The 24,641-nt window shown below is 35.7% G+C and overlaps 1 protein-coding gene across 3 annotated transcripts in view; it reads left to right on the forward strand.

The window, feature by feature from the left end:
• LTN1 (listerin E3 ubiquitin protein ligase 1) overlaps positions 1-23,243 on the forward strand; it is a 64,939-nt gene extending 41,696 nt beyond the window's left edge. The window contains exons 19-30 of one of the 3 annotated variants that reach the window (XM_082839825.1): positions 2,390-2,532; positions 6,376-6,511; positions 6,712-6,856; positions 7,729-7,942; positions 8,421-8,658; positions 8,991-9,065; positions 12,019-12,205; positions 15,673-15,844; positions 16,719-16,939; positions 18,652-18,846; positions 20,129-20,296; positions 20,887-23,243. In XM_082839825.1, the coding sequence (XP_082695951.1) occupies positions 2,390-2,532; positions 6,376-6,511; positions 6,712-6,856; positions 7,729-7,942; positions 8,421-8,658; positions 8,991-9,065; positions 12,019-12,205; positions 15,673-15,844; positions 16,719-16,939; positions 18,652-18,846; positions 20,129-20,296; positions 20,887-20,949 (1,957 nt within the window). In that variant the 3' untranslated portion in view covers positions 20,950-23,243. Of the gene's footprint in view, positions 1-2,389; positions 2,533-6,375; positions 6,512-6,681; positions 6,857-7,728; positions 7,943-8,420; positions 8,659-8,990; positions 9,066-12,018; positions 12,206-15,672; positions 15,845-16,718; positions 16,940-18,651; positions 18,847-20,128; positions 20,297-20,886 lie in introns of those variants that run through there. The other 2 variants (XM_082839824.1, XM_082839826.1) reach the window with 2 other exon arrangements.
• Positions 23,244-24,641: the final 1,398 nt, after the last annotated feature.

Consider the following 24,641-nt stretch of genomic DNA (forward strand, 5'->3'; position numbering starts at 1 on the left):
CACACATATATGAAAATTTAGTTTTTGATACAGGTGGTCTTTCAAATCAGTGAGATGAGTCAATAATAAATGACATTAGGAAAATTGGACATGTGTTTGAAAAAAATTGTGAGACCCACTCCCTTACATTATACATAAAAGTAAAGCCCAGATGAAAACTAAATGTAAAGAACAGACCTATAAAAGTATTAGGGGAAAATGAGACTGTATAATCTTGGCATGGGGAAGATCTTAAGCAAAGCACAAACCCAGAATCCATAAAAGAAACAATAGATACCTGATTTTGTAAAAACAAAAACCTTTGTGCCCATCAGCAGATAAATGGATAAACAAAAATGTGGTATATACATATAATGGATATAGTGGAATATTATTCTGCCTTAAAAAGGAAGGAAATTCTGACATGTTAAAATGTGGATGGGGAGGGTGGGCGGGAGACGCCAGAGGGAGGAGATACTGGGATATTTGTATATGTATGGCTGGTTCACTTTGTTATACAGCAGAAACTAACACCATTGTAGAGCAATTATACTCGAATAAAGATGTTAAAAAAAATGTGGATGAACCTTGAGGACATAAGCTCAGTGAAATAAAACAGTCACAAAAAGACAAATACTGTATGATTCCACTTATATGAGGTATGTAGCATAGTCAAATTCATAGAGACAGAAAGTAGAATGATGGTTGTCAGGGGCTGAGGGGAAGGGAGATGGAGAGTTCTTAATTAATGGATAGAGTTTCAATTTTGTGAATGAAACCGTTCTGGGGATTGGTTGCACAACCATGTGAATGAACATAACACTGCTGAACTGTACACTTTAATATGGTAAATTTTACATAATGTGTATTTTACCACAATTTAAAAAGAAAACTTCTGTATGATAAAAGTACAGTAAGCAAAGGTTAAAGGGCAGGTGGCAAAATGGAAGAAAACACTTGCAAATTAATATTCATAATATATAAATAGCTTCTATTAATAAAACTATTCAAATTGAAGAATGTGTCTAGGACTTGAACAGGTAATTCATAGGTGAAATAGGCAAAGATAATTCATTTATGAAATGTGAAATACGAAAGAAATACAAATTAAAAGTAGTACATTTTATCTACCATATTGCCAGGAATTAAAAAGTCATTAAGTGTGTAGCAAACCAAGCTTGTACATTTTTAGTGAAAATGTAAATTGATTATGCTTTTTTGAAAAGCAACTTGAAATTATCAAAATATAATACACTCAAATCCTTTGATTTTGCAATTCTACTTCCAGGAATCTAGCCTAAAGAGGTATTTGCACATATGCAGAATAGTATCTGCTCGAAGACAGTTATTACAGCATTATTTGTAAGAGCAAAAATTTTGGGGGAAAAACCTAAATGTCCACTAACAGGGAAATAGTTAAATTATGATAGTGTGGAATATTGGGGGGGTTTCTTTTTTAATTTATTTTTGGCTGCGTTGGGTCTTCATTGCTGCGCACGGGCTTTCCGTAGTTGCGGTGAGCGGGGGCTACTCTTCCTTGCGGTGCGCAGGCTTCTCATTGCAGTGGCTTCTCTTTTTGCAGAACACGGGCTCTAGGCACTCGGGCTTCAGTAGTTGTGGCATGCGGGCTCTGTAGTTGTGGCTCACGGGCTCTAGAGCGCAGGCTCAGTAGCTGTGTTGCACCGGCTTAGTTGCTCCGCGGCACGTGGGATCTTCCCGGACCCGGGCTCGAACCCGTGTCCCCTGCATTGGCAGGCAGATCTTTAATCACTGCGCCACCAGGGAAGTCCCTGGTTTTGTTTTTAATCTAGTTATATAGCTTTAAAGTGGAAAGAATGGACTTCCCTGGTCCAGGGAGGATGGGAGGGAGGCTCAAGAGGGAGGGGATATGGGGATATATGTATATGTATAGCTGATTCACTTAGTTGTACAACAGAAACTAACACAACGTTGTAAAACAATTATAGTCCAATAAAGATATAAAAAACAATCTACAAAGTATATAAGTGGCAAATAATACAAAACTTAGGTAAATAAAACCTAACTATATATGCACATATATGAATATCAGTTCATACAAACAACATGCAACTGGTACTCTTTAAATTGAATCAGTAGATTCTTAAAGAGAGCATAATCATGTATAATTTAAAAAAATTATACATGGTGAAAGTTATTTTAAAAATTAGAAACATGTGAAAAAGAGAAAGAAGCAGCAAAAAATAATTATCCACAGTTCGTCATCCAGACTCAGCAAGTGTCAGTCTCTTTCCTAGTTTCTTTTTTTTCTCTACAATTATTTTATATAGTGGAAATACTAGTCTTTCTGAATAGTCTGAATAAGAAGAATTTTCTGAAATAACTATTTAGGATAAATATAATTCATACCTTTTTTTTGTTCTTTAAACAGTTTTTTTCCACTAACAGAAGGTAATATGCATACCATTCAAAGTCTCTGTCCATTTTTGTCAAAAGAAGACAAGAAAGAATTCATTGCTCAATGTATACCTGCCCTTTTGGCCTGGACCAAGGAAGATGTTTGCAGTATTAATGGTTAGTTGCTTGGTAATAAATATTTCACTAATTATTGCTTGAGATGAAAGAAGTGTTTCTTAATATCTAAATCCAAATCTAGCAGAGATGAATTATAGTTAATTTTTTTCCTAGTTTATACTTTTGCTATATAACAAGTTGACTCAGTAGGACGAGTGTCATTGGAGAGTGGCTGTTACCATTTTGCAGGTCAGAAATGCTGCTGCCTTACGGGAAGATTCACAACCACAGATATCCTCTAATCATTTCTTTTCCATGTATAGCTTATTTTAGCTATGCGTCATCTCTCCCTAGTCAACCAGTGATTGAACTTACAAAGGCAAAAGAGGGAACAGCTTTTGTTATGTTTTAAACTTTTCGGACATTCTGTACTCTATTAGTTCATTTGCTTATTAATTTAACAAGCACTTACTGACCCTGGCTATGTGGCAGTTCCTTTTGTAGAGAAGGTAGACATAAAGTTGTATGATAACTGACGTAGCAAAAAGATGTCATATGTGTGGAAGTGCAGAAAAGGAGTTTTCCACTTTGCTTTGAGGTGTTCTGGCTATTTCACAAAGAGAAATATTTCAACGGAGTGATGAAAGATAGTTTTCCGTATGGACACGACTGGGAAAGGTATTCCAGGTACACAAAAACATAGGAGAATGTAGATAGTTCATTTTGGTTGGCATTTAAGGTAGAAAGTTGGGGACAGAGCTGTTAGGGTTCACAAGAATATGGATTTTTGAAGAACAGATCATAAAGGCCTAGTTTTGTCAGTTATGGAGTTTGGACTTTAAGTGGTAGGAGGTAAGGAGCTATTGGCCCAAGTTAGGTAGGAAGGTAGTAAGACTATCACATTTACGTTAGAAAGATTATTTTGACAACTGTCTGAAGAGTGAATGTGAGAGAAGAGAGATTAGGGGCAGAAGACTAGGTAGAGAGCTATGGGAATAATCATGATGAGAGATAAGAGAGCTTGAATCAAGGCACAGATGGAAAAGAGATGGAAATGAAAGATGCAGGAAGTAGAATTGATGGGGTTCTGTGATTATATTTCTGGATTGGGTATATGGAAGTACCTTTAGGCCTTATAGGAAACCCTATAGGAGACTTGAGTATTGGAAGGAACATGGGGAAGGAGTATACAGGGAGCTAATGTTGAGTTTTAGACACATTAGGTTAAGGGGTCTTTGGAATAAATACTAAAATGGAGATTGTCAGTAAGCAATAGACTATTGGCTGGATGGAAATACTGCTTTCAAAATCCATGTCATGTAGGTGATAGTATAACCTGTAAATGAGTATGAGCTTGTTTAGGGAGAGTGAAGAGTGAAAAGAACATCAAGGGAACACCAGTACATAGATTTAATAGGTATGTGGATGGAGGCACATTTGAGAATAAGGACTAAAGATAAAAAAAGATAAGCAAAAGCAGAGTTTTAGGTAATATTCATCACCCGTTAAATGCCACAGTTCAGCCATTGGCTTTGGCATTGTTGGAATGAATAGTGGTGAGAAAATGGGAGCAGATAGTCTGTTCTGCGTGTTTGGCAGAAAGGGATGTTGAAAGAGGTGAAAGCTGGAGATGAACACAAGGTCAAAGGGGAAATACATGTTGTGGGGACGGAGGGGGAATAGAAAATAGAGACGGAATAACTGATGATAGCTCCCACTGAGAAGGTGAGAGGGGAGGGCATGTAGGGCTGGATCTAGAGCAGTTAGAAGATACCAACCACGTATAGGTGGAGACAAGATAAGGAGAGGTGTAGGATGGACGCACATGTAGGTATAGAGGGGGTTGGGAACTTCATGGCTTCATGTCTCTTTAGGTCATTTAATAAGTAAAAACTGGATTGTAGATTTTAAGAAGGGTAGGGAAAGTTTGAAATAGTGGAAGAAGAATATGTCCATCAAAGAACGTAATGAAACAGAATTGCCTTGATAGCACAAAGGGCCAGCCGGTGTCAAAAATAAACTTCTGTGGCATTAAGCTTTACCGTTGAGCTCCCTTATGTAGTTAAACTGTGGGATTAGGTTGGGATTTGCAGTTCTGGAACAGGGATACAGTTGAACTTATTGTGCATGGAAGAGAGGATTACCTGATGGAGGTGTAGGTTATTTCTCCAGCACGGGTTATAACTGAAGGATGGCAGAGAGGGGGAAGGGGCAGGAGACAGGACCGCGGTGCCACACAATTATGTGCTGTTCGCACAGACCAGAGGTGCCCAGCTGTGCAGAGGCCAACAGGAAGGGGAATGTTTTTAAGATTTGACAGTCAATTTTGCTCTTCCAGCCAAAGTGACAAAACAGAATTAGCTAAGAAATGCTTTTCAGTTATTAGAAAATCAGTTGTTTCTGATTGAACTTGAGCCTCTTCTATTTTGTCAGGAAGATTTTTTAAAAAAATTCTTCCTCAGCCTTTAAAGGAAGATTACGTTGTTATTAATTAATTAATTTTTGCTTTTTTCCTTGGTTCCCATTTACCTACAGGATAAAAACCTAAGTCCTTAGTTTGGCCTATAAGACATTTTACAATCTTACTGCAACTGATTTCTCTGGTTTTACCTCTTTTGCTTCCATCCTGGACCCTGACCACGCTAAATTCTCATGAATTTTGAACACTATACTTTCTTACAACTTTGTGCCTTAGCATTCCTTGGAGTGTCCCTTTTCTAGGCTTGCAGACTTTGATCTTTTGATAAATCCCAGTTCACACACCAACTTTAGGAAGCCTCTTCTGACTCAAATCTGATTTCCTGTTCTGGGCTCTCAGTTTGTGTCCATATTATATTCTAATTTGTTTTTAAGTCTGCCAATACTGCTAGATGAGTCCCTTCAGAGACTGGATTTTGTTCAGCTTTCTCTCCCCAGCATCTAACAGTGTACCTTGTATTCACTCATTTATTTGTTCTTCTTCATTTAGTCAGTCAAAATAAATGTCTCTGGATCTCAAGCATCATGCTAGGGGGACATAGGCTAGTGGTAAGTAAAACAGACAAGGTTCCTGCTTTCACGGAGCTTACTTTCTAATTAAGATAATAAATAAGTAAACATGTACAGCTAAGGAATAAGGTCAATAATATTTTAACAACCTTGTATGGTGATGGATGGTAACTGGTCTTACTGCAGTGGTGATCATTTTATAATGTATAAAAATATCAGAAAAGCTATGTTGTATACCTGAAACTAATATAACATTATTAATTTTAATAATAAAAAAGTAGAGCTCCTCCCCCCAAAATAAATAAATAAACAAACAAGTAAACATTAGTGCTATAAAGGCAACAAATAAGGGATATTAGAGAAATGAGGATATTAGAGAAATGAGAGAAATGTATACTTGGGAATTTCAGTGTGGAGGCAGTATTTAAGCTGAGAGTTGAAGGATAAGGAGCAACCAGGGATACTAAAGAGTAGGGAACCCTTAAGAACTTTCCAGACATAGCAGATGCTTACTGAGTGAATGTATGAATTATGAAATAGGATGTTCTATGTTCCAACTTTATTTAACTTAGCACTCTATCTAGGGTTTGTTTGTTTTTTGAGAGGTAGGTATGCTGAATAAGTACTATACTTAAGAAAACAAAAAAGTAGCATAGGTTAGTTTAATGCACAGTATCATTTACTTGCTTCCCAGCTTCCCCTCCACACTTTCTTCTCTGCACTGGGTGTGGAGACAGGGTCCCTGCCCTGTGGAGTTTATAAGCTCATTTGTTGACTCTTTCATGTAAGCCCTAATTTTCAGGGTTCTTAACCTGGACACTTCTGAAGAAAGTTTTTAACCTATCTCAAAGTAGACTTTCTTTTTTATAGTAGCAATACAATTTAAAACATTTTTAATTTTTTATTTTGCTTTAGGAGGTTTTGGACATCTCGCCATTTTCAATTCTTGTCTGCAAACCAAAAGCATAGATGATGGAGAGCTATTACATGGTATATTAAAAATTCTGATAACCTGGAAGAAAGATCATGAAGATATTTTTCTTTTCAGTTGGTAGGTAATACTTTATACAGTTTTTTTCCCTCTATTTATGATGTGGACTGAGATTATGTATCTTATAGTCACAGTTTTGTAGAGCAATAAGATGGTAGACATTTCAGTCAGTCTATTGTAAATATATGAGATTTAAATGTTTCCAATTGAATGTCTATATAATTCTTCAGTGTTTTGTTTTGTTTTTGTCTTTATCACAGTAATCTGTCAGAAGTAAGTCCAGAGATACTCGGTGTAAATATAGAAATAATCCGGTTCCTTTCCCTATTTCTGAAATACTGCTCATCTCCTTTGGCAGAGAGTGAATGGGACTTCATCATGTGCTCCATGTTGGCTTGGTTGGAGGTAAATTAACCTGCTGGGTCATCACAGCTACTGGGTCTTTGTGCATATCTGTGTACCAGAACTATTAGCTAATCTTCTTCAAGTAATGATTGTAGTTAGCTCCTTTGCAAATGTTTAAACACTTTATAGATATGTTCCACACCAGCTACTACTTGACAGATCAGTAAAATGATTGAGGTTTAATGTCTGTCAAAATCATTCAGTAACAAATCTGCTAATTGCTTTTAAAATGTTCTCTCCGTTTTATCTTTTCATGACAAGTTTTTAGGTCTTTTGGTTCTAATTAAATTATTCTTAAAATGTACTGTTTCAGTATTGCCAGAGTAATGCATTAAAGATTAAGCAAATTCAGAGGGAATTAGTGTTCTTTTTATGACCCAAAGCAACCAGATGTGTAATACTTATGGGCTGTCACATAGCAAGTCAGTCAGAGTTGAATTTGTCTGAATCTCTGCTTTGCCTGCTGTCAGCTGTGTGGCTTAGAGTATTAAAGTTTAGCTAGTTGAACCTCAGTTTCCTTATTTTAGAATAGTTTAACAATACCCAATTACTAGGGCTCCTATAGGGATCCTGAGAAGATTATAAATGTGCTTTTAATGTACTCAACTTGGTAAATGGTAATTGATAATATTTTCTTTCATAGTTTTAGAAATAAAAAACATTTTAGAATAAATGGATTGATTCTACTGATAATTCCTAATATTTAGTTTTGAAACGAAGTTATTTTGATGTAAAATATATAAATGTCTTCTGAGACTATGCATTTCACCTGCTTCTTTTCAAATTTAGAGAAATGAAAGGGACTTTTCTTTATTGCCTTGATTTGTAGTATTCTAGAAGTCTGCTTACTTATTTAATTTTTGTTTCTTCAGACAACAAATGAGAATCAGACATTGTATTCTGTTCCACTTGTACAACTGTTTGCCTGTGTCAGCTGTGATTTGACCTGTGAACTCAGTGCTTTTTTTGATTCCACAACTCTGGATACCACTGGCAGTCTTCCTGTAAATCTAATCAGTGAATGGAAAGAATTTTTTTCTCCAGGCATCCACAGTTTGCTTTTACCTCTTTTGGTGACTGTTACAGGCAAGTGAAAAAGGGAATAATAGTGAGATTCATTGAAAATGACTTGTTGAAAAGTTAAAAAAAAAAAAAAACAACTCTGGATGTTTAAGTCACACAGTACAAAATAGTAAAAGAGCCAGAGAGAAAGCTTGGCATCTCAGAAGCATCGTATATGCTTCTGCTTTACAGACAAGAATTGAAAAATGGCAAGACATCCGAAGACCATTGAAAATTAAAATAATACTAATTCAGATAACAAGAATAGATTTTTTTAACTCACATGTCTTTTTTTTTTTTAAGGATGAGATAATAGAAGTCATTAAATAGTTGAGATTATCTGAAATATATATTCAGTTCATGTTTCTAGTTAGGACTGCTTTAATGTTTGTCAAGTTTTTATTTCATTTTCTTAAGTAACATTTGGTTGTCTGTGAATGGGTCAAGCTGTATTACTCACTTTGTTTTGGGGTATGAATATTTCTTTCCTTTTTGTCATCAGGAGAAAGCAAAGATACATCTGAAACATCATTTCAGAATGCAATGCTGAAGCCCATGTGTGAAACATTAACTTATATCCCAAAGGATCAGCTATTGAGTCAAAAACTCCCTGCAAGATTGGTTGCTGGCCAAAAAACAAACTTGCCAGAGTATCTCCAGACTTTGTTAAATACATTAACCCCATTACTCCTTTACAGAGCTCGGCCTGTGCAAATTGCTGTTTATCACATGCTATACAAGTAAGAATTCTTTCAATTGAATCAGTGTCGTGGTGTTCTAAAAAAATGGAATATATATTTAGCTTTAACTTTTAGTCATAAAAAAAGTCACAGTTAAAACAACAACAGAGTAAGCTTGACTATGCATTTCAATAACAGGGATGCCAAGTTTTTGATCTTTTAGGTCACTGTTCTCCATGCACAGTTTACATTTAGATAGTCCTGGCCATAATGGGTTATTTCAGAAAAAACTCAGTAAAAATACTTATTACAGAATAAGTATTGGTCTTTTTGCTTTTAAGCATGATTTAACAATGAACCGTTTAATATAATTTAAATATTCTAACTTCCAGATTGATGCCTGAATTCCCACAATATGATCAGGATAATCTAAAGTCATATGGAGATGAAGAAGAAGAACCTGCCTTGTAAGTTTTTTTTTAATACAAAGCTTCTTTGACTTACGGGGTTATATCCCAATAAAGTCATTGTAAGTTGAAAATTGTGTTGAGTCAAAAATGCATTTGAGGGCTTCCCTGGTGGTGCAGTGGTTAAGGATCTGCCTGCCAATGCAGGGGACACGGGTTCCAGCCCTGGTCCGGGAAGATCCCACATGCCGTGGAGCAACTAAGCCCGTGCACCACAATTACTGAGCCTGCGCTCTAGAGCCCGTGAGTCACAACTACTGAGCCCGTGTGCCTGGAGCCTGTGCTCCCCAACAAGAGAAGCCACCGCAATGAGAAGCCCACGCACCCCAGCAAAGAGTAGCCCCCACTTGCCGCAACTAGAGGAAGCCCACGCGCAGCAACAAAGACCCAACACAGCCGAAAATAAATTAATTGATTAATTAATCTTAAAAAATTCATTTGACACCCCTAACCTACCGAACATCAGCTTAACCTCACCTACTCAGCCTCAGAACACTTTACATGAGCCCACAGTTGGGCACAATCATCTAACACGGGGACTTCCCTGGTGGCGCAGTGGTTAAGAACCCACCTGCCAATGCAGGGGACACGGATTCAAGCCCTCGTCCTGGAAGATCCCACATGCCGCGGAGCAACTAAGCCCGTGCGCCACAACTGCTGAAGCCCGCACGCCTAGAGCCCGTGCTCCACGAGAGAAGCCACTGCAGTGAGAAGCCTGCGCACCGCATCGAAGAGTGTCCCCCGCTCACTGCAACTAGAGAAAGCCCGCACGCAGCAACGAAGACCCAAGGCAGCCAAAAAAAAAAAAAATCATCTAACACAGAGCCATCTTATAAAGTGTTAAATATCTCATGTAATTTATTGGATACAGAAAGTGAAAAGCGGGTAAGAATGGTTGTGAGCGTATTGGTTGTTAACCCGTGTGATCGCGTGGCTGACTGGGAGCTGCAGTTCGCCACCACTGCCCAGCATCATAAGAGAGTAGTGTACTGCATATCGCCAGCCTGGGAAATGACCAAAATTCTTAGTATGGTTTCTATTGATTGCTTATTGCTCTCACACTATTGCAAAGTTGAAAAATTGTAAGTCAAACCATCGTAAGTTGGGGACTATCTGTAGTTTGCTTTATTAAATTCTCATAATCCATCATAATGACTTTAGAAGACTGAGGCAATACAAAAGCTCTAAATTTAGAGTGTATGTTCCTTCAGATCTTGTAAGTTTATCTGTGAGATACAAATGAAATTTAGAGTTCACCCAAAGAGATAGTTACTCTCTCTTCTTAATTGTTCCTAAATCATTTTCAGTTTGCTACTGTTTAGTAAAATTGTCTTTGGCCACATGGGAGCTGTGGAAAGAGTATATCAATTCAAAAATCTATTGTGCACCCCTTTGTGCAAAGTATTAATTAAACATTGAGGGGAGAATACAGTGTTAGGTAAACAGTATTTTTCTTAAAGAGTTTATAATCTAATTTAGATGATATTACCCTATAATAGAAGACAGTATATGACAAGTGCTAAGAAAAAGGATGATGTTAGAGGGACACAACTGCTGTGCCAGGAAGAGAAGACATTCTCGTGAGGAAGAGACATTTATGCTGGACATTTCAGATTAGGGAGCACTTTAGTAGGGCAGGGAAAAGTTGTGTGAACACCATGTGCAAAGGCATTGAGGCATGAGTGTTCAGGAAATGCTTGGGGAATATTGAGTAGTTGCCATTTAACGTATTTTTTAATTGTCTAGATCTTCTTCCACTGGAATATAAGCTCTGTGCAGGCAGACATTTTTGTCTCTTGTTCCTGACTGTATTCACAGACCCAGGTTTTTTGGCCTAAAACAGTCATAAATAGTGCTCATTTGTTGAATAAAAGTATAAATGAATATGTGTGGAGTAGGCAAGGAGGGTAGAGTGGAAGATGAAGCTGGAAGGGTAATGAAGGGCCTTCAAAATGACATTTTCTAGGAGTCGGGGCATTGTTTGGTAGAAGATGGGATACTACCAGCTGATTCTGGCAACAGTATAAAGCCTAAACTGTACGAAGAAGCAAGCAGAGGGGGACGCCATGCCAGAAGTCGTAGCAGTGCATGGAGGTTAGTGTAGAAAGTGGAGAGCTGTTGTTTGTAAAATCTAGTGACGGTTGGTATGGAATGGAAAAGGGTTGGTACATGAGATGGTGGTATTGAAGGTAAAAACTTAAGGGTAGAAGCTTAAAGAAGACTTGTTTATGGACTGGTAGTAGGAAGCCACAAGGGAAGAAAGATCACAGAGGTGAAAGGAGAGAACCAAGCTAGAATGTCAGAGAGAAGAGAGTTTGACAGGAGATGCACGCAAGTATTTCACTTTTTGAGAATCTTATAAGCTCATCTGTAAGTGTTAATGAGTGCAGTACTTCCGTAAAGAAGAAAATTACTTCACATTGTCATGAATTAATGTGAATGTTAAAATTTACTTCATTGAAGAAACATAGAGTCTTATGATCTTTTTAGGATGATAAAGGACCTGATAGAATTTGTTAGCCCTAATCATTCCCCTGACTAGCCAAGGGACCTCAGACTAGTAATTTAGCTTCTCTGGGTATCTGATTTTTTTTTTCATCTATAAAACAGAAGGTTGAAATATATGTTTTCTAAAAGGGTCTTTCCTTTAAGTGCTAACTTCTAGAGTTCATATTTTATAGCATATTTTATATATTTATAAATATAAAAATTATATTTTTATATTTATAAATATGGAAATGTAGGTATATATTTATATACTTTATGTCTTTCAAATTCTGTAACTGCCTCTATGTGAATTAGGGGTCAAAACTGAATCTATAAAGGGGGACTTTTAAAATGTTTTTTGGAAAATAAAGATTTTTTTTTTAAATGCTTGAAATTTATACGTGCTGTCAATTTGTTAAGGGACAAGTTATGAAGAAAATTGTGGTGCTTAATCATTGATTCTTAGGTCACCACCAGCAGCACTGATGTCTCTTCTTAGCACTCAAGAAGACTTACTAGAAAATGTTTTGGGATGTATTCCTGTTGGACAGATAGTTACTATTAAGCCACTGAGTGAAGACTTCTGCTATGTTCTGGGATACCTCCTCACTTGGAAATTAATACTTACTTTCTTCAAAGCTGCTGCATCTCAGGTAAATAAAATGAGATGACTTTTGACAGTTCTGTCCTATATGTATTTCTCTGTTACTGTCCTAAACCCTTTTCTTCCCCTCCTTTTGGAAAAAAAGGGGAAATGCCTCACATTTTAATCTAATCTTATCTGGCTAATTTCAGACATTCTGCTAAATTTATTTCTCTCTCTGCTTCCTCATCCTCCTACAGGTTTTTACACACACACACACACACACACACACACACACACACAGTTTTTTTGCAAAAGTAATTAATCTCTGGAATGTGCTTAGATTAATTTTTTTTTTCTAACTGAATGTAGCCACCAAGTCCTTTTATTGCAGGAAACCAGATTTCTATAATTTAATTTTGTGCTACCACAGTAAAGAGTTTCAAAAGAATCGGATCTTGCTATTCTTTTTCCTTTGGTCAACTTCTGACTCTTGTGGAGATGTCAATTACTACATCATTGGAAATTTGCCTTACTTGAAAATCAGTGTTCAGAGAAAGATCTGTGAAATACTACCTTATATAATTCAGACTATTATCGCTAAATATAGAAAATATCCTATTGTAATTATTTTGACCAAATTATTTTAGCAGGCACTAGGTGTCTCTGTTGTCTCATGTTTAAGAAGGAAGTTGGAGAAATCTACTCCATTTTTAAAAATTCTTTTGACAGATTCCCACTTTTAAAAAGATTAACACATTGATTGAATCAGTTTAATAAAGTAGGTGGCTTCTTTGACAGGTTAATACAAAAAGACTTAATTATTACATATTTAAAGTGTGACTAAACATCTTGGCATTCATTTCCAGTGTAATTTTTTAGAATCCTTAAGTTATAATTTATGTTGCTAATAACCCATACCTTGGTATAAATATAGAAACATAAGCACTTTTGCATTTTTTTAAGAGGAAAATCAAATCACAGAGGCAGCACTGATCTAGATGTTCAAATTATTTTATTTCTTTTCAGTCCTACCACTTATGTTTGTGATTTGAGCTAATTTTAATTCACTGTATGATGTATTTCAAGAGCTCCTTGTTAAGCTTTTAAATTTGTTTCTTAAAATATTATTGGTCTCTAAAAAACTACAGCAAACTGAAGTTTTTATGTGTAAGAATTTCGTTCTCGTTATCGTATATTCAGAAATTAGGAATCTGGCCACGCCTCATCTTTCCCATTAGGCCAGAGTGGGGGAGGGGGAGGGGGCACAAAGCATTACAGCAGCATTTACTGAGCCTAGAAATTGAACTGAGCTGTCAACAGATAAACCAGCATAACCCAGTAAATAACACTAATTAGAGGAATCCTTAAAACAAACCGAAAAATTTTAAAAAACTTTGGTCCTTAATCTGAGTTGTTTTTAACGTTCTTCTTAAAACTAGTGAATCAGATTGCATTAGAAGCAAAGGTGTGTGTGTGCACAAACGCGCACGTGCACGCACCTGTATGTATGTTTTTTATAGTTTTGTTGAGATATATTTCACATATCATCAAATTTATTTAAAGTGTACAGCTTGGTGTTTCTAGTGTATTCACAGAATTGTGCACCTATCACCACTATCTAAATTTAGAATAGTTTCAACATCCTTCCACCCCCCAAAAACATCCCTTACCTATCTGCAGTCACTTCCCATTTCCTTTCAAACTCCCCAGCCACTGGCAACCACTAATCTATTTTCTGTCTCTATGGATTTGCCTACTGTGGACCTTTCACATATGTGGCCTTTTGTGTCTGGCTTATTTCATATGGCATAATGTTTTCAAGATTCATTCGTAGTATAGCATGTATCGGTATGGCATTACTTTTTATGCCTAAATAATATTGCGTTGTATGACTATACCACATTTTGTTTATCCAGTCATCCAGTGGGCATTTAGGTTGTTTCCACTTTTTGCCTATTGTGAATAAAGCTGCTGTGAGCATTTGTGCATAAATTTTTTTGGTGTACATATATTTCTCATTTCTCTTGCGTTGTATACCTAAGAGTGTGATTGCTGGGTAATAGACATGTGTTTTTAAAAGCCCAATGCTATATGTATTAAGTTTTTTAAGAAATTCTACTTTGCTTCCAACTTTTTATTTTGAAAAATATTCGGATTTACAGAGAAGGTGGACAGCAGACATCATGATGCTTTACCAAAAGTATTTAAACATATGTCTCCTAAGAACAAGACATGTTTCAACATAAATGTAATATAAATATTACACTCAAATTTGATTTCAATGCAGTAATATTATCTAATTTGTATTTAAATTTTCCCAGTTGTCAGATGTCCTTTATAGTTTTATTTCCTTCTATATTGAGGTTTCAATCAAGGGTCATGTTTGCATTTGTCTGTCATATTTCTTTAGCTTATAATTCCTCTACTTTTCTTTGGTGTCATTCACTGGATCAGTTATTTTGTAGACTGTCTTCCAGTTTGGATTTGTCTGGCAGTTTCCTCAACATTAGATTCTGGTTGCTTTTCAGCAAGAGTATTTATTGCACAGTGGTGATGTATTCTCAGTGCCTCACCTCAGGAGCACAGAATGTCATCTGTCCTTTTATTGGTGATGTTAAGTTTGTTTACTTGGTAAAGGTAGTGTCCTCCAGATTTCTTCATTGTAAAGGTTCTTTGATCATTTTTTTAAGAATCAATTCCAAATACTATGGCTTGATCTTTGTATTTGACCATTCATAGTGTTCAGAAAATGGTATATTTGTACTATGAAGAAACATAGTGTAAGAAATAATTTTAAAACGGGTACAAATACCAAAGAGCTACAAGGTAAATGTTAATGAATGAAAACTACATTATTGAGGAACAAGTCTAAAGCACATGTCTCACATAGATACCTATAGTACACCCAACGGTGCCAAATTTTCCTGTTTTTTTAAAAAGAAACCAGAAAAAGAATCCATATTTTTTGTGAAATGTCCTGATTTATAAAACAACTAATGAGAAGACCCCCAAGACATTTTGAAATCCTAGTTTGTGCTGTCATAAAGGGATGCTGAAATGTTTGATATAGCATGAGGTCAGCCATAAAAATGGGATTCGTTTTAAGCAGAATTTTGAAAGATTAGGGATTATGTTGCGGAAGGAACATGTGGAAGATTTGGGAGGAGAGTGAGCAAATCGTCTCTGGGGAACGGTGAATAGATTTTTCTCAGCTCAGAGACTCCAAGTGGATGTGAACTTATCAACAGGGAGACAGTTTGAGAAAGATGTTAGAGGCATATGTCTGATAATGAGGGGATAGTGAAAACTTCTGCTAGTTTATGAGAAGTGGGAGCAGTGCCTTCAAATGACACAACTGGAAAGTAAGACTGTGGCATATATTTTATAGGACTCTTCCATGTCATTCTCAGTGTTCAAATGAATTCATTTTTGTATTGTGTTCTTGTACAGTCTGTTACACTTTAGTTTGTTCATATCTACTGATTGTCTTGGTTTAATTGGGTTTCCTAACAAAAATTGTTTACTCTCCACCAGCTTCGAGCTCTGTATTCAATGTACCTTCGAAAAACAAAAAGCTTGAATAAATTGCTCTATCACCTATTCAGGCTTATGCCAGAAAATCCGACCTTTGCAGAGACAGCTATTGAGCTCTCCAATAAGGACCCTAAAACATTCTTTACAGAAGAACTCCAGTTGGGTATTAGAGGTCAGTATGATGTGCGTTTGTGTTCTTTCTTAGAGACTAGGTTCAGATCAGGTTACCCTGAGGGCATGGAGAATAATCCCAGATGTGTGTCCTGGCTATGAGAGTGTTGAAGTGCCAGATTTTCCGTATTTCTCTAAATAGGACATATAATTAGATTTTGTGCATAAGGTTGCTAAGAATTTAATTAATTTTTGAAGTTTACTTTGTTGAGACTATTATCTTTTACTCAGTAAACAAGTATTTGTTACGCAATATGTTTTGTAGGCCTGTAAATAAATAGTCTTCAGTTGGGGAAACAAAGATAAGTAAAATTTATTTTTCACTCCGGGAGCTCACATTTTAGCTGAAGGGATAGACATGCATGCATCTAGCTGGGCCGCAGTGTTCTAAGTGATTTCCTGAGAATAGGAATTTTTTAAATGCCTTGGAGATCTGAGGATGGGACTTTGTCTTGTGAGTACTGAGGTGGGATTCTAGAACTTTTGCATAACACATCAGTGAGCTCTGGGAAAAGTAAAGGAGGCCAGACTCTTTTTCATAATTTATAAGAAAAAGAATCTTTATAATTCTTCCTCCTCTTTGAAGTGTGTGTGTTTCACTGTATTTGTGATCTTTCATGTGAAATAAAGAGTGCTATTTCTAAGCAGATTTTTCAGTGTCATTCAGGATTTTCATTATTTTTACAATTCTAATTGTTCATTTTGAATGTGTGAGAAAAAGCTAATACTCTAGAGTTCTGGTTTCTTTGGTATGTTTGTTTTATGAGCACTAGTGTTAAGGAATTGAAAATGATTTTCTAAGAAAATACTAATATTAGTCTGTTATTCTATGTAAGAAATATATGTTACTAACTAAGAATTTGTTTTTTCCTCAGATACCTCAACTCTTCCATACCATATTCCACATTTGGCTTGTTCAGTCTATCACATGACATTAAAAGACTTGCCCGCCATGGTTAGGCTGTGGTGGAATAGTAGTGAGAAGCGTGTTTTCAATATTGTAGATAGATTTACAAGCAAATATGTTAGCAGTGTTCTTTCTTTTCAAGAAATATCTTCTGTGCAAACAAGTACACAGCTATTTAATGGCATGACGGTTAGTATTGTCTTGGATTTTTTCTAGAAAAGTTGTTTCAGTATTGGTTATGTCTATCAGTTGTAGTGAGTATCATCACAATTGTAACTCTTGGTTCAGAATTTACAGAAATTGTCCACTTTATTTTCGGATTATTGGATATCAGATCTCAAATTAATGCATAGGTTAAAATGATGTTATAATTTTATTTACCCCCACCAAATAGTTTTTGGACATTCCTTAGTTAATTCAAAATATATATTGGAATGCTTACAGATGCCAGGCACTGTGTGCCAGTCACCTGCAAAATGAACAGTTTAGAAGGGTCAGATTCCTGTCCTGTAATAACATACAGTCTAATAAAGGGAAAAGAGCGATACTGATAATGGTTTTTTTTCATTGGAAACTGGAAAGTGGCACATTAAGAGGAATAATGCTCTGCGGTCAGAGTGGGAAAAGTTCATCTGGCTGAGGGGATTAGGTGAGACTTTATGGAGGAATTTTACTTTGAGATAGGCAGGATTTTCTTATGAGGAAAAGCATTTAATATAGAGAAAACAGTATGGTAAAAGCAAAAAGCTTGAAGATGGGAATGTAATTTCTGTGATGGCCTAAGAAATGATGAATAGCCCAGTGTTCATATGGAGTAGGATTCATGAAGGTAAATAGAGAACAAACTGCTTCTATAATCAATTGGACATACTGGGAAAGGCCTCAAGTAACAGTCTAAAATATTTGGGCCTGTGTAGCCACTGAAATTTTTCTTTTCTTTTCTTTTCTTTTTTTTTTTTTTTTTTGTCTGTGTCGCGTGACTTATGGACCTTAGTTCCCTAACCAGGGATTGAACCCGTGCCCTCAACAGTGAAAGTGTGGAGTCCTAACCACTGGACCACCAGGGAATTCTCTGAAATTTTTCTTTTGGGGCAGTGACACTGTCAGAGTTATAATGTGTGAAATTTCTGTGACTGTAGTCTTATAACATGGGCTGTTGTCATGGAGCTTGGGTTCAGGTGAATAGTTAGGGAGACTTGTAATGTGTAGACATTATGAGGAGGGCCCGGGGGAGGCAGTATCAGTGAGAATAGTCCTTAAAGGGGGAGGGATGTGAGAAATTTTGTGGTGATTTATCCAAACTTGCAACTAGTTAATATCTGGAATGTGGTAGAAGGAGAATTTTAAGAAGATGCTATGGTTTTTAGCGTGGAAATAGGAAAGCCAGAGGAATAAATCTTTAAAGGATGATAATTTGTGTTTTATGTTGAGTTTGCAATGCTAGTAAGAAAATCAAGATCAGGTATAAATATTCTGGCAGTTGCTGGTTGGCTCTAAAGCTCAGGAGAATTCTGTGGTAGAGAAAGACTTGAAAAACATTTAAATAGAAGTGATATTTGATACGTTAGCTTTGGAAAAGAAAGAATAATTAATAATAACCCATTCTGTTATTGGTCTATGCAAAAACTATGATGTGACAAGCCTAATATACTAAAACATACTTCTTAATGAGTAGTGCATTTCTTTTTGAAACATCTTTGAATGTCATAACATCACTATAAAACATTTCAGGTATTTGAACCTATTTATTAAACATCTCATGTCAGATAAGTGAACAGTGTTTACCTGTGTTTTGTTTGAATGAGGACTGGCTGCTAGCAGTCAACCTGTCAAGATGGTTTTTCAATGAAAGGGAAGAAAAGAAATTTGGCAAAAAAAATATTACCTTCCATGTGTTGCAGGTTAAAGCTCGAGCTACTACTCGAGAAGTCATGGCCACTTATACTATTGAAGATATAGTTATTGAACTTATAATACAGCTGCCTTCAAATTATCCATTGGGTTCAATAACAGTAGAAAGTGGGAAAAGAGTTGGAGTAGCTGTTCAGCAGTGGCGAAACTGGATGCTGCAGCTAAGCACTTACCTTACCCATCAAGTAAGTGTCTGTGTACACATTTGGCTTTCTAAACTAGAGAAAGATTGCTGATTTACTATTTGAAAGGGCAATAAAACAAAAATATATCTCTTCTGCTTAAGTAGAAATAGATATTGTATTTTGTTGGATAAACAGATACATGCCTAAATGATTTGAATCTGTCAAGCTGGTGGGGTTTTTTTTGTTTTTTTTTGTTTTTTTCCCACTGCTTTGGGTCTTCCTTGCTGCGCACGAGCTTTCTCTAGTTGCAGTGAGCGGGCGCTATTCTTTGTTGTGGTGCGCGGGCTTCTCATTGTGGTGGCTTCTCTTGTTTCGGAGCACGGGCTCTAGGTGCGTGGGCTTCAGTAGTTGCAGCACGTGGGCCCTAGAGCATGCAGGCTTCTGTAGTTTGTGGCACATGGGCTCAGTATTTGTGGCACATGGGCTCAGTAGTTGTGGCACACGGGCTTAGCTGCTCTGCGGCATGCGGGATCTTCCCAGACCAGGGATCAAACCCATGTCCCCTGCATTGGCAGGTGGATTCTTAACCACTGTGCCACCAGGGAGGTCCCCTGCCAAGCTGTTTTAATTTTTCAGGCTCTACAGCTTTTTTTCTTCTGGTGTTTGAGAAGAATTGACTTCACTTCATTGACATTGTAGATGATACAGAACAATACATGGTATTAAAGTTTGAGAGGGAATCATTTTGTGAGACATGGGACAGATGAAAGTCTTCTGAGCTACTTTACTTTAACATTTCAACTTTCCTTCTGTGGTTAGAGAAATCCCAGTACTTTCAAAGACCTTTGCCTTTTAAACAAATTGTAAGTTTCTAGTTTTGTTTGCACATTGTCATGTATCTCAGACATTCTACAGTAAAGAAAAATTATTTTAAAACAAGTATATTCACCAATATTGTAGAGCTGGAACAAATCAGCATTTGAGTAGGTGAGATAGTTAATTTCATCATTTTTAGTTAAAAGTTAGAAGAGCTGATCCAAATGATTTAATTATTTAAAAAGTTTCATCAAACAATAAGCTAAGACTATAAAACTTGAAAATTGGGGCAGGAGCCTTTCTTTCAAGTCTGCCTTTAATGTAGAAAAATTACATCTGGTTCCTAAAACCTGGGAGGTCATTTTAAAAACCAGTATTCTTAAAACTTAGAATCGTGAATATAGCCAAGCAGATTCTCTTCTCTCCAAATTATAATACAACTTTAAAATTTGTGAAATTGAATAAAAATAATACTGGTGGTCTTCAGTGTGTATTGACTTTATTTATCTATTTTTCTTGTTAACAGAATGGCAGTATTATGGAAGGCTTAGCATTATGGAAAAATAATGTAGACAAACGTTTTGAGGGTGTTGAAGATTGTATGATTTGTTTCTCAGTCATTCATGGTTTCAACTATTCTCTTCCCAAAAAAGCCTGTAGAACATGCAAGAAAAAGTTCCATTCAGCCTGCTTGGTAAGCTAAAGAGAAATTAACTTATTTATATCTTATATATAATATATATGTATGATATCTAACCTTGGAAAACAGTAGATGTTAAACTCTTAATTGTGGTTAATGGGAGACATATTAAAAATGATTTTTCAAGAAAGATAATTAGTAATTTACTGAGACTGGTGGCATCAAAGCCCTTTAATAAGTGGATGTTTCTAAAATAGCTATCGGCACTCAAAAAATAGATGGTCTTGTAAGATCTACACCGTAAAGGAGACTGAAAATATTGGAACTGAGAGCCATCTGGCATCAGAGCTTTTTGCTCTTTTTAAACAGCGTATTGGAAAGAAAGCCACCCTATGTTCAGTTCCTTCACAGGAGGTCTTCCTTACACATCTTCGTGGTTGTGTGCATGAGCCTAGGTGGAAAGCGTCACAGTGTGGCCTTTGGAAGGAATACTGAGTTGTGTTGATTTTGGGGATGAGCGGAGGGGAGCAAACATTTCAGTATTCTCCCTTGTCTTACTTTATCATTTGAAGGTAACTTTAGATGTGTATGTAAAATGGCAATTTTAAAAGTTTTTAACATTTAAATACACTTTTCTTTTTCAGTACAAATGGTTTACGTCTAGCAACAAATCCACTTGTCCGCTCTGTCGTGAGACCTTTTTCTGAGATTTTTTTCTTTTCCCCATTGGAATTGATCCCTGAAGTAAATCAAGCAAAGGCAGTGGATTTGGATTCATCTTGAAGTGTTGATGTGAGAAGGCCAGTGAGCATTCTTTCAGATAGGACCTTCTCTGGAAAATTATTTTGGTTAATGTAATGATCCTAAAATCAGGTTTACTTACCTTTAGATTGCTTTGTAAATGTTCAGAAACCTTTCCTTTTACATAAGAATATTACATACTGGAGAGAAAATATTTATATTAATAGTTTAATCTCTTTGTACATTTAAAAATAAACAGGGAAAAACCCTAAATTACAGAACTGGAATTTGTGAAAGCGTTCTACAACTGTATTATACTGATAAACCCATTCAGTTTGTTGATCTATGTTCTAGAACAGTCTGAGTGAGGTAAATGAATTGAGAGGGTTGATTTACATTTACAGATATTTTCAGACTTATTTATTAGTTATGACAACAAAATTAATTAGTATTCTGATATTTATAGATTATTTTAATGATAAAATGACATTAAGCTATTAATATAGCTTATCTTAAGCTATTTAAAGCATGCTCTGAAATCCTATATAAAAGAGTATAAACTGAACTTTAAGGTGCCTCCATTTGTAAAGGGTTATGAAATTCAGAAAATTAAATTCACAACACGGACCTTTTACTGTAGAAGAAGAATTTCCTTGTACTAGTGAAATTTGAATTGCAGACTTGTCAGTGAATTTATTAGTTGGAATGAGTCTCCAGAGGGTGAGAATTTGAGAGAAACAGGAGTTAGATTATTTTATTCGTGAAGCAGAGTGGTAGTTATTCCTCTATCAAGAGCAAAGAAATAAATGAGTTATTTCTGAAACTTAAGTGGTGGAAAAAACAAAAAATATAAAAATGTAGTAGGAGCCTTTTCAATTTTGTAAGCAAATTTTGCTATTCTTACGGGTCAAAGTTACACTAAATTAGAGAGTTGCGGGGAGGTGATTTTTTCTAGCCTTCCAAAGTACAAGTTAAGAATTTTAATACCAAGTAAAATTCAGTTTAACAGGCTGAAATGGGGTAGGTGAAAACCTGCCTTTTGCCACAGCACTATTGCCCTTAAAAATCATGCCCAAAATATAAAAGTGTGGAAGTTTGGAACTTGGAATAATTTTATTGCAGTCTTCCATCACATGGGAAATATTAGCATCTTTAATAGCAAGGTTACTTGAAGAATCAGCTAATCATCTCTGTTGCAAATGTTTAATTGGCAAAAAGCAACTCATGTTAAATAAAATTACTGCTTACCATCAACTGGGTAAAATGGTTATTATTGAAATAGTATGAATGTGGTCAGAGTATCGTAGTGGAGAGTGAAGTATTACGTGTGAGTTAAAGATCTCGAGTTGTATTTGTAGACGCAGTGTCCGGCCCAGTTTTGTCTGTCTCCTAAATTTTTCTCTGTAGTATTTATTATCTTATAGTCTTGAGGCTCAAGGAGTCAGTAAGTGAAGTACAGATAGCAAAATGCTACTACCTCTTCTTAACCCCTTTCTTAAAATATTCTCTCTTTTTCTGTGTCTCTCTCTGACATGGTAAACCCAAAGGATTGTGTTACTCCTCTGTGAAAATTACACACTTTTCCTTTAAAAATTGTTTTATAATAAGACTTTGTTTATAACTTTTCCAGGATTGGTGCATCTTGATTTCTGACCCAAACCCCAAGTAGAAAAGAAAAGGGAATAATGGAGCATTGTTTTTCCACATTATTATTTAGGGCATCAGGTTCTTGGTGAAACACTATAATTAAGTGGGATACCTACTCTTCATATTAGGACTCTTAGCACATTTCTTTGAGACTTGTAAATATAAATGTAAAGCTTGTTATTGTTTATATGCTAAAGAAAAAGCTTTCCAAAATAAGACTGAAATTCAGAATATCACATTAATTAAAGTTTATTTATATATCTTTGTTAACTTGAGAGCATCCCTTAAAATTCTAGCATAAGGACATTTTAAAATTGCATGAGATTCAAAGCTCATTAGGAAAATTATTAATTTAAAACCCTAATGTAAATTGCAAATTTTAGAATTTATTTTTAACTCATATTTATCACATGCTGTAATGTATGTACATAAGTTCTGTGGCTTAAAATAATTAATATTATTACTTGACAAGTTTTTGTGGTGTGAATACTTAATGTTATTATTTGACTGTTATACCATATGTGCCCATTAAAATTCTTTTTAATTGCAAAATACTTCAAATATACATAATAATAATAATAATATAAATGCCCTTGTACTCTTCATAAACTATTTTGCCATATATGCTTCTGATTTTTAAAGAAATAAAATGTTACTCTTTTGTACTCTTCCCTGAGGCCATCTCCTCCTTCCCTCCATAGAGCTAACCCACTATTCTGAAGTTGGTGTGACTCCTTTCTACTTAAGATTTTATACTTTACCATGTGTTTACATCCATAAATAATATATAGCAGCTTTTTAAAAGTTTATGATAGCCTATCACAAGTGCTCTTTTGTAATTTGCTTTCTCATTCAACATAACTGCTGTTTAGTATCATTATATCAGTTTGCTTACCATTTCCCTCACTAATGATCATGTCAATTGTTACTGTCTGCCATTTTGAACCGTGCTGCAAGTGTACATTCTTGATAATATTTTCTCATGCAAATGAAATGTGCTAGATATTCTGGACGTATGCACCCACATGGAATTTCAGGTGGTAGATACTCTATGATTTTAGATGTATGCTCTGTGACTTTAGATGTTGCCAAGTTGCTCTCCAAAGTGGTGTGCAAGTTTGCACTCCCAGTGGTAGTGTAAGAGAATTCTGGTTTTCCTAAGTCATCACTAAAACAGTCTCACCACTTTTGAAGTTTTCCAGTCAGAGCTGTGAGATAGTAGCTGTTTGTTTTAGTTTATATTTCCCTGGCTACCATGAATCTTAGCTTTATTCCATATATTTATTGGTCATTATTTTGTGAATATATTATCTATGTGCCTATTTTTCTCATGGATTTTATATATTATTATTTTGATCCTAATGCTGTATCTCTTAACAGGGATTCTTCAAGTAGGTGGCTTGACTTTAACATGGTCTGTAGCTGTCTTTAATTATACAGAATTTTTCAGTTAAATTGATCATTCTTTTCCTTTATGCTTGAGCCTTTTCTGTGTTAGGTTTAAAAAATTGGTTCCTTCCCTGAGGCTTAAAAAAATTCTTTTATACATATTTTGTTCTAAAAGTTATGAATTTCAAAATATACCGAATTCACCTGAAACTAAATTTTGTGACTGTTGTAAGGTAGAAGTCCTGCCCCATATTGATAGCCAGTTTTCATAATATTATTTGTTAAATAGTCCACCCATTGCCCATTGACTCTGTAGTGCCTCCTCTCTTATATTACCGAATCTTGTATGTGTATTGGTTTCTGGCCTCTGTATTCTATTCCATTGGTCTATTTATCTGTGTTAATTCTACACAAATTTTTTTTTCTTTAAAAAACTGCTTTATAATTAATCTTGAAGAGTAGGCGAGTAGTCTTTTACTCTTGCTCTCCTTTAAGACTTTTCTTGGATAGTCATATCCTCTGCATCCAAGAACTCCCTTTCCCTCTGCTTGTTTCCTATCATGGCCAATTTGTCCTTACTACAATGAGTTGTCTTATGGAAGAATTTGGCAGGTGTCCATCC

This window comes from Leucopleurus acutus (genome assembly GCF_964270905.1).
Source record: "Leucopleurus acutus genome assembly, chromosome: 5".
Classification (NCBI taxonomy): Eukaryota; Metazoa; Chordata; class Mammalia; order Artiodactyla; family Delphinidae; genus Leucopleurus; species Leucopleurus acutus.